Source organism: Nylanderia fulva, unplaced genomic scaffold, assembly GCF_048542155.1.
Source record: "Nylanderia fulva isolate GAGA-0341 unplaced genomic scaffold, ASM4854215v1 Scaffold19, whole genome shotgun sequence".
NCBI classification, from domain to species: Eukaryota; Metazoa; Arthropoda; class Insecta; order Hymenoptera; family Formicidae; genus Nylanderia; species Nylanderia fulva.
In genome coordinates this window covers 853,462-864,059 of record NW_028190161.1, presented here as the reverse complement: position 1 = coordinate 864,059, position 10,598 = coordinate 853,462, and the positions used below count along the sequence as shown (strand labels likewise).

The 10,598-nt window shown below is 26.3% G+C and overlaps 3 protein-coding genes across 6 annotated transcripts; 1 reads left to right on the top strand and 2 right to left on the bottom strand.

Moving 5' to 3' along the window:
* Positions 1-377: 377 nt before the first annotated feature.
* Positions 378-2,978, bottom strand: LOC114936096 (RISC-loading complex subunit TARBP2). Its single transcript, XM_029309120.2, has 3 exons — positions 2,717-2,978; positions 1,230-1,673; positions 378-1,147 (listed from the first exon to the last, which is right to left on the bottom strand). Exons 2-3 carry the CDS (start codon positions 1,575-1,577, stop codon positions 458-460), a joined length of 1,038 nt encoding a protein of 345 aa, XP_029164953.1. The 5' UTR covers positions 1,578-1,673; positions 2,717-2,978; the 3' UTR covers positions 378-457.
* Positions 2,392-4,969, top strand: mRRF1 (mitochondrial ribosome recycling factor 1). Of its 3 annotated transcripts, none has more exons than XM_085481675.1 (3): positions 2,392-2,507; positions 3,781-4,441; positions 4,600-4,969. In XM_085481675.1, the coding sequence occupies exons 2-3, from the start codon at positions 3,819-3,821 to the stop codon at positions 4,841-4,843; spliced, it is 867 nt and encodes a 288-aa protein (XP_085337801.1). In that variant the 5' UTR covers positions 2,392-2,507; positions 3,781-3,818; the 3' UTR covers positions 4,844-4,969. The 3 variants fall into 3 exon arrangements, with proteins under 3 accessions (XP_085337801.1, XP_085337800.1, XP_029164954.2); XM_085481674.1 differs by lacking the exon at positions 2,392-2,507 and adding an exon at positions 2,546-2,879; XM_029309121.2 differs by lacking the exon at positions 2,392-2,507 and adding an exon at positions 2,546-2,885.
* Positions 4,354-10,156, bottom strand: LOC114936080 (uncharacterized). Of its 2 annotated transcripts, none has more exons than XM_029309091.2 (8): positions 9,967-10,156; positions 8,922-9,118; positions 8,182-8,458; positions 7,743-7,904; positions 7,245-7,497; positions 6,935-7,049; positions 6,602-6,707; positions 4,354-6,360 (listed from the first exon to the last, which is right to left on the bottom strand). In XM_029309091.2, the coding sequence occupies exons 1-8, from the start codon at positions 10,037-10,039 to the stop codon at positions 6,116-6,118; spliced, it is 1,428 nt and encodes a 475-aa protein (XP_029164924.1). In that variant the 5' UTR covers positions 10,040-10,156; the 3' UTR covers positions 4,354-6,115. The 2 variants fall into 2 exon arrangements, with proteins under 2 accessions (XP_029164924.1, XP_029164925.1); XM_029309092.2 differs by lacking the exon at positions 9,967-10,156 and adding an exon at positions 9,868-9,956.
* Between the last annotated feature and the right edge of the window lie 442 nt (positions 10,157-10,598).

Here is a 10,598-nt window from a genome sequence, read left to right as displayed (position 1 = left end):
CCTTTTCGTTTTACTAATTATTCGTTTTAATAATTCGTTTTAATAATTATTTAATAAAATAATATTATTTCTTTTTCTCTTAATGATTTAACTATCACATATATCACATATATCACTTATACATATTAATTAAAGCATTAATATCAAAAAACTAAATTTTCTAAACAATAAGATTTTATTTATAAAAACTATAGAACTGTGTAAAACTGTATTTATTAAAAAATGTCACTTTTTCATATGTTCGAAATATAAGAGAATATTTTTAGACAACTTAAGCTTGCACATAATAAAAATATTTTATGAGACACAAATAATAACTGTAAATTTGACAAAAATTAACTCAAATCTTTCTTCAAAAAAAAAAAATAAGACTGAAAAACGTGTATCAAAATACTTTAATTAATATTATCAATATTATTTGTTAAAATGTTATATTTACATTTATGAATTCTATATTTTATGACAGAAGCAATATTAAAAATTCTACCATCTTGGTTAAAGCATTCCAGTCAGCTTCTTGCTCAGTTTTTCCTATACCAATCTGTGAAAGATGAGGACAAGTATTGAGCTCTATTATTTTCAAAAAATAGCTCTTATCTGCCGGTATTTCTTTTGTATTAACTGTTACATTAATATCTGATAATATAGTTTCTAATTTAGATAACTTCTTATTTATTATTATGGTAAATTTATCTGCATCTTCTTCGTCCAAAGATAGAATCTCGTTTAAATAAGAATGCAATTCTTCTAATGCTTTCTTACGTTTATCCATTTCTAAAGAATCTTTCCATTTAGTGTGATATTCAGATAATTTAATACCTAAATTCATCTTTTTTATTGATTTGTTAAGTGAATAGTAGCGTTCTTTAGCATTTCTATTCATTATTTCCGTTTTATTAGTTGCTAAAGTTGAGTCTAAAGATCCTTCTTCATCCTCAATGCTATTTAATTGATCCACAAGAGCTTTTATTCTTTTCACCATTTTTCCTGCAGCATCATGCTTTGCCATTTTTTTTGTTGGTGCAACTCCTTCTTCTACAAAACTAGATACTGTACATGTAATAGTGAAGACTCTAGCATGTGGTGGTCCAGAATCCTTGATAAGATTATAAATTGGTTCCTGTAAGTTATTTTCTGCACATAAATCCTGAAAAACATAATGATAAGTAACATTATAATGATAATTATATAAGATTAATTATGCAACCATGAAAAAGAGAATCAATTACCTGTAATTCACCTATAGCATTAACAAAAGGTGCATTTGCAGGTATTTTTGGTGGAAGAGGAGTTACATGAAATGGTGATCTTGAAGGAGATCCTGTAGGTGTGCTGGCCGCTGGCAATTGCGGATAGTTTCTTTGTTTGGCAATCTCTGTTAACATAGCTGTAGCAGCCTCATGTTTAGCTTCCTTTTTACAACGGCCTGTACCAATTGCAGTGAAACCATCGCACATAACTCGATATGTGAAAGTGTTCACATGACGGCCTCCACCATCGTGTATCAATTCGTAATCAGGTATCATATTCTGTTTCACCATCATCTCTTGGAGAATGGAAACTGGTGTTTTACTCATAGTCAATCGAAGTCAAAGAAACCTGCTATACTTCTAATAAGTTACAATTAATGAAGTATTACAGTTTATTTTCTGCTGCACAGATGAAAAATAAGTCTGAAATCACAACATTTACAATTAGCTATAATTAATGTCTTGTAATAGCAAAAACTTATACATAGAACTTGCCAATTAAAATACATAAACAAAACAAATAAATATTTGTGGCAAAAACAAATAATTTTATATCTCTCTTATTAAACATCTCTCTTGAACAATCATATTAATCATGCTAAATCTATTCTTTTTACTTACGCGTTTTATAACTTTATATTTTTTCTTTTTTGTTTCCCTAGTTTATAAATGTATTTTTATTTAATTTTTTTTAAATATAGAAAATGCAAAAAAATATAATAAACCAAACGTTAGCTTTTTAAAAAAATATGCAAACAAAATCCATGTAAACAAAAATTGTACACAGTTCAATTAAAAAGAACAAACCTATCGACACTATCTCTGTTTACTTAAAGAAATATATACATGTCAATGATATGATTACGTTGTATCATACATCTTATAAGATTTGAAAAAACAAATCATTATCATTATTCAACAACCTATAGATTAAATCTTAAATTCAGTATTTCACGTGATTAAAATAAAAATAAACTGCAAGAGTAATTTAATTTTATAAGAGTTTTAACAAGGCTCTGTAATATAAATATAAATTTAACGTATAAGACGGGCAACAAGAGCCAAATCGCGGATGACAATGCGTTATCCTAACGAAACTAAATAATTTTTCGTTAGAAATAAATAATTTATTCATGTTCTTTGCATTAATGGAATGTAATCTAAAACACTCTCTAATTAAGTTCATAAAATCTAAGACGACAAAAATATGGAATAATAATTAAATTCAGAAATTCGAAAGGAAAAGATATAAAAAAGGTAAAAAGTAAAAAAAAAATAAAATGGAGTTATAAAATTATTTTTTAACAGAGAGGTTATGAAAGGCAACTTTAAGTATACTCGGATTTTTGTAACAAAAAATAGACTAGAATCGAAGAAAATTTCTCCACGTGATTTTACATCGCACATTTAACGTTGCACGTCATCTGAGTTAGAAAAATAAATAGTCGATTTATCATCAAACTTACCTCCGACTCACACCTTATCGAAGAATTCTACAACGTGAGATAACCTCACATGACACTACATTTGACGTGAAATAACCTCACATATATTATTAGATTTTGTTGCGCAGCAAATTATATCTCTTTTGTGAGAATACCTTGTGAAAATAAGATCATCGATCACTAGGTGAGGGTAAGAAAGAGAAAAAACAGAGCCGTATATATTTATAAATACTCCGGATATTAATTAAGGAGCTCCCTCATAAGGAATGAGGGATGCTCCATAATAAGAGAGCCGGGTTATCAGAGAAAATAATATGATATTTAAATATATAAACATGCACATATGTCAAAAATGTAATATATCTTTTAATATTATTTATTACATTTATTGTTTTATACCTACCTAAAATGTGAAGATTCATACACACATCAAGTTCAAATTCACGTGAGGAAAACTGATAATAATTAACGTTATAAATTTTATTAAAAATTCGTGCAAAATTCGCAATTTTCACATGAGAAATAAAAAATAAAAAGAGGATGATTGTACCCAGCAAACACCGATATATAATTGTTACATTGCTACAATAAAACGGAATATAACAGGTAATATAACGTGTACGTTACATGTAACATCCATGTTAGTTGTAATTTCCCACTCATAGATGTAACATTTTAATATAACATATATTACGTTGTAGTTATATTGTAATTATATACCAAATAGCACATTGACGTATTGATAAGTTACTGCTATCTTGGGATATAATGACAATATAACTACAATGTAATATATGTAATATTAAAAATGTTACATCTATGAGTGGGAAATTACAACTAACATATACGTTACATGTAACATGCTTGAGTATATAACATTTATATATTGTGTTTGCTGGGTAGCATTATTAATAATGCTAAAGAAATAAATTATATTAATTATGGATTTCGAAGTGAGTAAAATTCGTGTACATACATAATAATATTATTTTGTATTCTTGAAATACAAATAGCGCAAGAAGTATCAGGTAAATTTTGAAATATCGAATATATATCGTAATATTATAGCATTATATTTTTTTCAGGTATATTGCAATCATAGAACATCGTTGACAGTAAAAAAATGGGAAGCATAATAGCTATCCGGCTTTGTGGTAATACTAAATTAAAAAATTTTGCAATGGTCTCAATATTAAGACCAATAAAAAACTATATAAATTACTCTTTATTAAATAAAGAGATGTATCATCTCAAGAGCCAGCAAAGATTTCTACGCATCATTCAACATTGTGATATTCTAAATTTTTCATTTGACAATTCTGTCAAAGTGAATAATTCAAGAGGTTTCTCTACGACTTGTGTATTGGCAAAAGGCAAAGATCGTGGCAAAGATAAAAAGAAGCAGAAGGTACAGCATATTGATTATAATGAGATGGAACAAGTTATCGATGTCAGTAAGCTGACATCTCAATTTGACAAGGCAATTGAACTCTTGAAAAATAATTTTGTCAAATATTTATCAGTAAGATCAACAGTGGGTGCTATTGAGGAATTAACTGTCAAGTTTGAGGGAAAAGATTATACATTGCAGGAGCTTGCACAGATTAGTCGTAAACCCAAACTATTAGTATTAAATGTATCTACTTTTTCGCAAGCTATCCCAGATATTTTGATAAGTCTCACAAAAAATCAGATGAAGTTAAATCCACAACAAGATGGAACTACAATTTATATTCCTATTCCCAAGTAAGTTTTTAAACTTAAAAAATATTTTATATATATTTACGTATATATGTAGTTGAATATATAATTATGACTCTTATTGAAACAAGAATATTTTAATATTTATATATGTTCTTTACAGCACAAGAACATTTATGTATGTATTATATATGTTTTTACAGAGTAACAAAAGAGCACAGAGAAACCTTATCTAAAAATGCAAAGAGCTTTTATACAAAATGTTGCGATAATATTAGAGATATACGCAATAGACATATTAAAGTGGTAAAACAGAAAGAAGGATTAGCCAAAGACTTAATATTTAGGATAGAAAACTCAATAGATAGTCTCAGTAATCAATATATAAGTAAAGCTGAAGAATTGTTGACCGCCAAACAGAAAGAATTGTTAGGTGATTCTGAATAAACGGACCTACCTTCATATTTTTATATATGAATTATTAATTAAAAAGTATATTGTTAATATTGCTACATGTGCAAAACGTGTAATAACATCTAACAATTTTGTAATAAAAGAAGAAAGGTATACATACTATTACGTACATATTATGTTCCTATTTCTATATATTTTTTATTGGTTTTTTTAATATATTTTGTATCTTTTAGAATATTATGAAATATGATGGTTTGATGAAATTGTAAAATGACATAATTAAAAAAAATTTGTTTCTCACAATTATAAATTTAACTTGTTTTCAAAATTATAATTATTATTTTATGAATCTCATCATATGATAAGTAATAATTTTAAAAAGAACGAGTAACATTATGAAGTTCTATTTGAATTTTAGAAATGATTATATTTATTCAAATTGTTGCAATGTATATTTTGATTATGCGAATTAATTGAAAAAGGATGCTTACTGATAATCTTCTGTCAGGTATTGTTGCTTTTAAGTAGCAAAAAAGTTGCAGTAGGAGCAACAGATTTTAATTTAGAGATTCATATTTCACGAACAAAATTACACAATATTGTAAATAAGAATCAGTAAAATCAGAGAGCATTTTCCTAAAATTTCTACCTAAAATTTTATAGATTCACCGATACGATGCGCAGAAGCAGAATTGTAATCTGTAAAATATAAATAATATACATGGAAATATTATAAAGTGAAATTTAAAATAATTTAAAAAATAAAATTTTTACAATATGTATAAATTGCTAAAACTTTACAATGTATTGTGTATTTTTGTGCGTGAAACACGAATCTGTAAATTAAAATCCTTCCTCTCTATACTGTAATTTTTTTCTTACCTGATAGCGACAATTTTAATTAACACATTCGTTTTTTAAGCACAAAAATACATAATATTGTAATGTTGCGGCAAAATTGGAAAGAAAAAACTCTTCTTCAGCATTATTATAACACATGTATAACAATTTATATTGTTGTACTTATAACATGTATAATATGTATATAAAATTTACATCCATATAAAATTCTGCATTATATTTATATAATAAAAAAAAGAATACGCATTTTTTTACACATCTTTTTTACAATTGTATTGTGAAATATTTTCTTTTCGTGTAAATATTTCTTAAAATAATTTTTTATTATATAAAATACATTTATACACATACGTATTTCGTGCAATTTATATATCTTAAACATATATCTTTTTAGATAATACTAAAATGTATTTTTTGTCATTCGATTAAAATCGATATACTCTCTTATTGTTTTAAATTATTCTTATTTGCAATATTATTTTTGTCATCTTCACCTTGACGCCTGATATACGTTAAAAGTGCCATACATAAAGTTTGTGTTGCAGTTTCTAAAATTTCTTTTGTGTGAAAGCCTATGCTTATACGTAAGAAATTCGTTGCTTCACCCGTATATGAGAATCGAGTACCTGGTATCGCTGATACTTTGTATTCCTTTTGACACCATTTGATGAACTGAGTACCATCCGTACCTTTAAAAAAACATAATTTTATGACAAATAAAATAAATTAATATATGAATATACATAAATATTAATATAATACTACAATTGTGTGTGTGTGTGTGTGTGTGTGTGTGTGTGTGTGTGTGTGTGTGTGTGTGTGAGAAATGCACAACTTCAAAATTGTAACATATAATTATTTTAAAATTTGATTCAGTATTATTTTTTTGTACTTAGTCATATAATTTCAAAGTAGAAAAATTCGTTATACCCTTAGGAAGATGGACCCAAACGAAGTAACCACCTTTTGGTCGTTGATATGAACAACAACTGGGCAAAAATCGATCCAAAGTTGCACAAAGCGCATCTAGTCGTTCCTATAAATTGAATTTAAGTTAATTTTATTGAGTGTAAACTTTTTTATATTCTTTTTTATTTATAACTTTTATATAAAAATAATTATAATAAATATGAGAACAATTTTATATTTAAATAATTCTTAACTTTTATATAAGCATTTTACTTATAATATTATTTTTCAATTATCAATTTTTTTACGCGATGATAAAGTTTTTGAAGTGTAAAAATTTATAATATAACGCACCCTATAGATCTTTATGATTTTATCAAGATACTTTTCCTGAATGTTCTCTTGAAGCATACTTGCTATTAATCCGGAAATGTAATGATTAACTGCTCCACCGCTGCACAATGTACCTCTATAAAAAAATATTAAAAATTGCACAGTTAAAAATAATTTCAAGATTTTAGCCCATTATAATTTATATTACATTAGCTAATTATTTAAATGTATAACATATTAGCTTGATTAGGAATAGCTCTTGCATTATATTTTGTCTTCAAATAGAAATTATATTTTCTAAAAGAAAGAATAAAATATGTGCATATCTTACGATGTTTTTACAATGTTAACAACACGTGGACTGCATTCGATCCATCCGAAACGGATTGCAGGCGAAAGGATTTTAGAAAACGAACAGTTTGACACAATATTCCCTCCTTTGTAGTTTGCATCTTTTGGATCGTCATAAGAAAATAAGCGATATGGCGGAAGTCCTTCTCCATAATAAAGCAAATTATACACATCATCGCAGGCTACCACTATGGAATTATTTCGTGCGATTTCCACTAAACGCTTGCACTGATCTGTTGAAAAATAAAATTGATTTGCATTATTTATATGCATAAAAAAATTGCACTAGGTTTTCCTATATACATTTATTTTATTAATTTTTGCATTTTGCATGTCAAGTGGACAAAGCTTTATGTGTATTGATTAAAATGGGAAATTGAAACAGTAATTAATGATTAACGTGACAAATTATTTAATCGCGATTATGTAAAGGGAAGATTTTGTTACATGTAAGATGTTGATTCAAATTATTAATTACCAGGCGTCAATGTCATTCCAGTTGGATTGTGAAAAATTGGTATCGTATAAAACATCGCCCAGAATATTTTCTGATCATTCAAAAAATAGTTGCCTTTCTTCTTCTCCTCAGCTACTATCTTTTCAAATGCATTTAGATCTACTACGTCATTTTTCATTGGCACTGTGTATATAAAATATAAACACTCATATAAATATGAATATATTTTAGATAGATATTTTTTTACTAATACAATATCTTTAAAAAATTCAATTAGTTATAATTATGTATGTATATCGATTTCTTGTATTATTAATATTTGAGTTTATATTTGGCATAATCTATAATAGGTATTTAAATTTTTTAATTGTAATAATTTATTTATATTAAATTAAAATATTTAAATTCTATTGCTTGTTTTACGAAAAATAATTTATATATTATACACATATATGTCTACCTGTAACTATTCTTATTAAGGGAAATTGCTTAAAAGCATCGAGAGCAATCATGTATGTAACTTCCTCCACAAAGATAACACCGTTCGGTGATAGTATAGTGTTCAACAACATTTGAAGACCATGTGACGCTCCACATGTCAATATCAGCTGTTCTCTCATGACAGAATTACCATATCGTCTGCTTAAGAATTTAGCTAACTCATCGCGACATTCCCAAAGACCTGCTGTTATACCATATTGAAAAAGATAGTATTTTCCTTCCTTTTCTTCTTCTTCCTAAGTATATAATTGATTTCATTAACATGGATCAGTGCAAAGTAATGCAAATATAAAACATTATATAATTAAAATATAAGCCAAACATTTTAAAAATAGAATTACCAATTAATTGAAGTATATGATTATTACACATTTTAATTAAAAATTGAAAAGAAATTTAAGAGTCATGTTATATATTATAATACACATGTTATATATTATATATTATAATATTCACATAAAGTTTACTTTTATTAAAGCATTAATGAATTATTTAGTCAAAGTTTTTATATTTACATTTTCAGCTGACAATGAGTTAATGAACATGAACTAATTTGCTATCGAATTTTAATATATACTTTGATTAAGATAAATAAATTTTCTTGATTTTAATTGACTTATTTTTTGAAAATTTATTATGTCTCTTAATACTATAATTATAAAGATACAAAAAGTACACTGTTAAAATAATTGATTTTACCAATCTATGTCGTGTAGATTTGTTCAACATTTCTACACAGTGTTTTAAAAGGTCAGGGCCAGGTGCCCCTACGGACAAGTTCGTAGCTTCCTGGTGATAGACATTGAATACCGGGTCACCATCGAACAGGTGTCTCAAATATGGATCATCAACAGTATTCATATCAGTTGGTCGATATATGAATAAATTTTGTACGCCTAATTTTTGAAAACAATTTACATTGCATAAATATATATGTATATATATAAGTATGTGTATTATTGTGTATGTGTATATATGTATTTAATCAGATTATTTTATTTTATAAATTAAACTATATCCCTATAAGCGCATGATATTATTAAATATTCTAAAAATACGCCTAGAATATTGCTTAAATATTAAATAATATCATGCGCTTATAGAGATGGTATATGAATAAAATATATCATTTTATGAGATTAATTTCTGGTTACAAAAAATTTTAATTATTATTATCTAAAGCATATTTGTTATAATGTATAACATAATAGATATATTTAAGATTTGCATATATTAAATTATGTTAAATGACGATACGTTAAAGTCCGTTAAACGTATTTAACATATTCTAGTAACACTATATATTGCGATTCTTACCACAAATAAATAAATTCTTCCTCTGAAAAGTCTTTTCTAACAATAAAACATGCTGTAAATTTTCTATTCTGTCTCATGCAGTCTACGATTAAATTTATTATGTATACAGGTAATTTAAATAAGCTATATTTTATAAATTATAAAATTTATCTTTTAATTTTGATGCAGACGTAAAAAGTACATCAAAATAATTCATAATATTTCTTCTATTTACTGATAATATAAAGTAGCATTCTTTATAGGACATAATCATTTAGATCGATACAAAGAAGATTAGTATTGATATAGATATATTTAAATATTTTATGTAGCATATGACTATAATTACCAAATATGCCTTGACGTGAGGAATTGTAATATATACTCTTTAAAAAATTACTGATGAGTGTTCACTTTTGTGTACTGTACGATTGTTAAATTCTCTTACGTAAAGTGTTGACTTTGATATGAATTCGTGTTCTTAATTGAATAAAATGATGCGCATGTTTTATCAACCACATTTGAAGAAACGCTGAGGTTTATAAACGTAAAAATTCGCACTAAAAATATCTCAGAAACAAGTCTGCATCGTACAGTTATCCACGAGTGACTAACTGAGCACGCAAAATATGTGTGAATCGGAGTTACAGAAGTATATATCTCTCTTTCTTTCATATTATGTAGACCAAGATATAGTCTCGTGTCATTCCGTACAGTTTCGTGCAGTCCCGTATATTCGTATTAATTATTAAAGAAGCATTGTGTGAATGTAACTATATACGCTTCTTCATACGTATGTCGTATGAGATATGAGACGAATATTATGATATGAAGCATACTTACTTCACATATACGTCTGGATAAGCTTTTTTCACGACAAAGATATCATATTATAGATAAAAATAGATCTTTTTACATGTTTATCAATATTATATAGTTATCACTAATTTATTACGATGTCTGGAAATGTTTGTCTCTTTTTATCTCTCAATAACTGAAAATTTTCTAAACAAATGCAATTTTTTTTTACTTAAATAATTACATTGTTATTTATTTATGAAAAAAAATTAAAAGCAATTA

What these genes read in the sequence shown, in the direction of transcription:
- LOC114936096 (XM_029309120.2), bottom strand. Translation starts at nt 1,577, where the DNA reads ATGAGTAAAACACCAGTTTCCATTCTCCAAGAGATGATGGTGAAACAG. An exon ending in ATGCTATAGGTGAATTACAG is followed by an intron (nt 1,148 to 1,229) that starts GTAATTGATTCT and finishes TATGTTTTTCAG; the next exon opens with GATTTATGTGCAGAAAATAA.
- LOC114936080 (XM_029309091.2), bottom strand. Translation starts at nt 10,039, where the DNA reads ATGTGGTTGATAAAACATGCGCATCATTTTATTCAATTAAGAACACGA. An exon ending in AATCTACACGACATAGATTG is followed by an intron (nt 8,459 to 8,921) that starts GTAAAATCAATT and finishes TTATATACTTAG; the next exon opens with GAAGAAGAAGAAAAGGAAGG. An exon ending in TGGAATGACATTGACGCCTG is followed by an intron (nt 7,498 to 7,742) that starts GTAATTAATAAT and finishes ATTTTTCAACAG; the next exon opens with ATCAGTGCAAGCGTTTAGTG.
- mRRF1 (XM_085481675.1), top strand. Translation starts at nt 3,819, where the DNA reads ATGGGAAGCATAATAGCTATCCGGCTTTGTGGTAATACTAAATTAAAA. An exon ending in ATTTATATTCCTATTCCCAA is followed by an intron (nt 4,442 to 4,599) that starts GTAAGTTTTTAA and finishes ATGTTTTTACAG; the next exon opens with AGTAACAAAAGAGCACAGAG.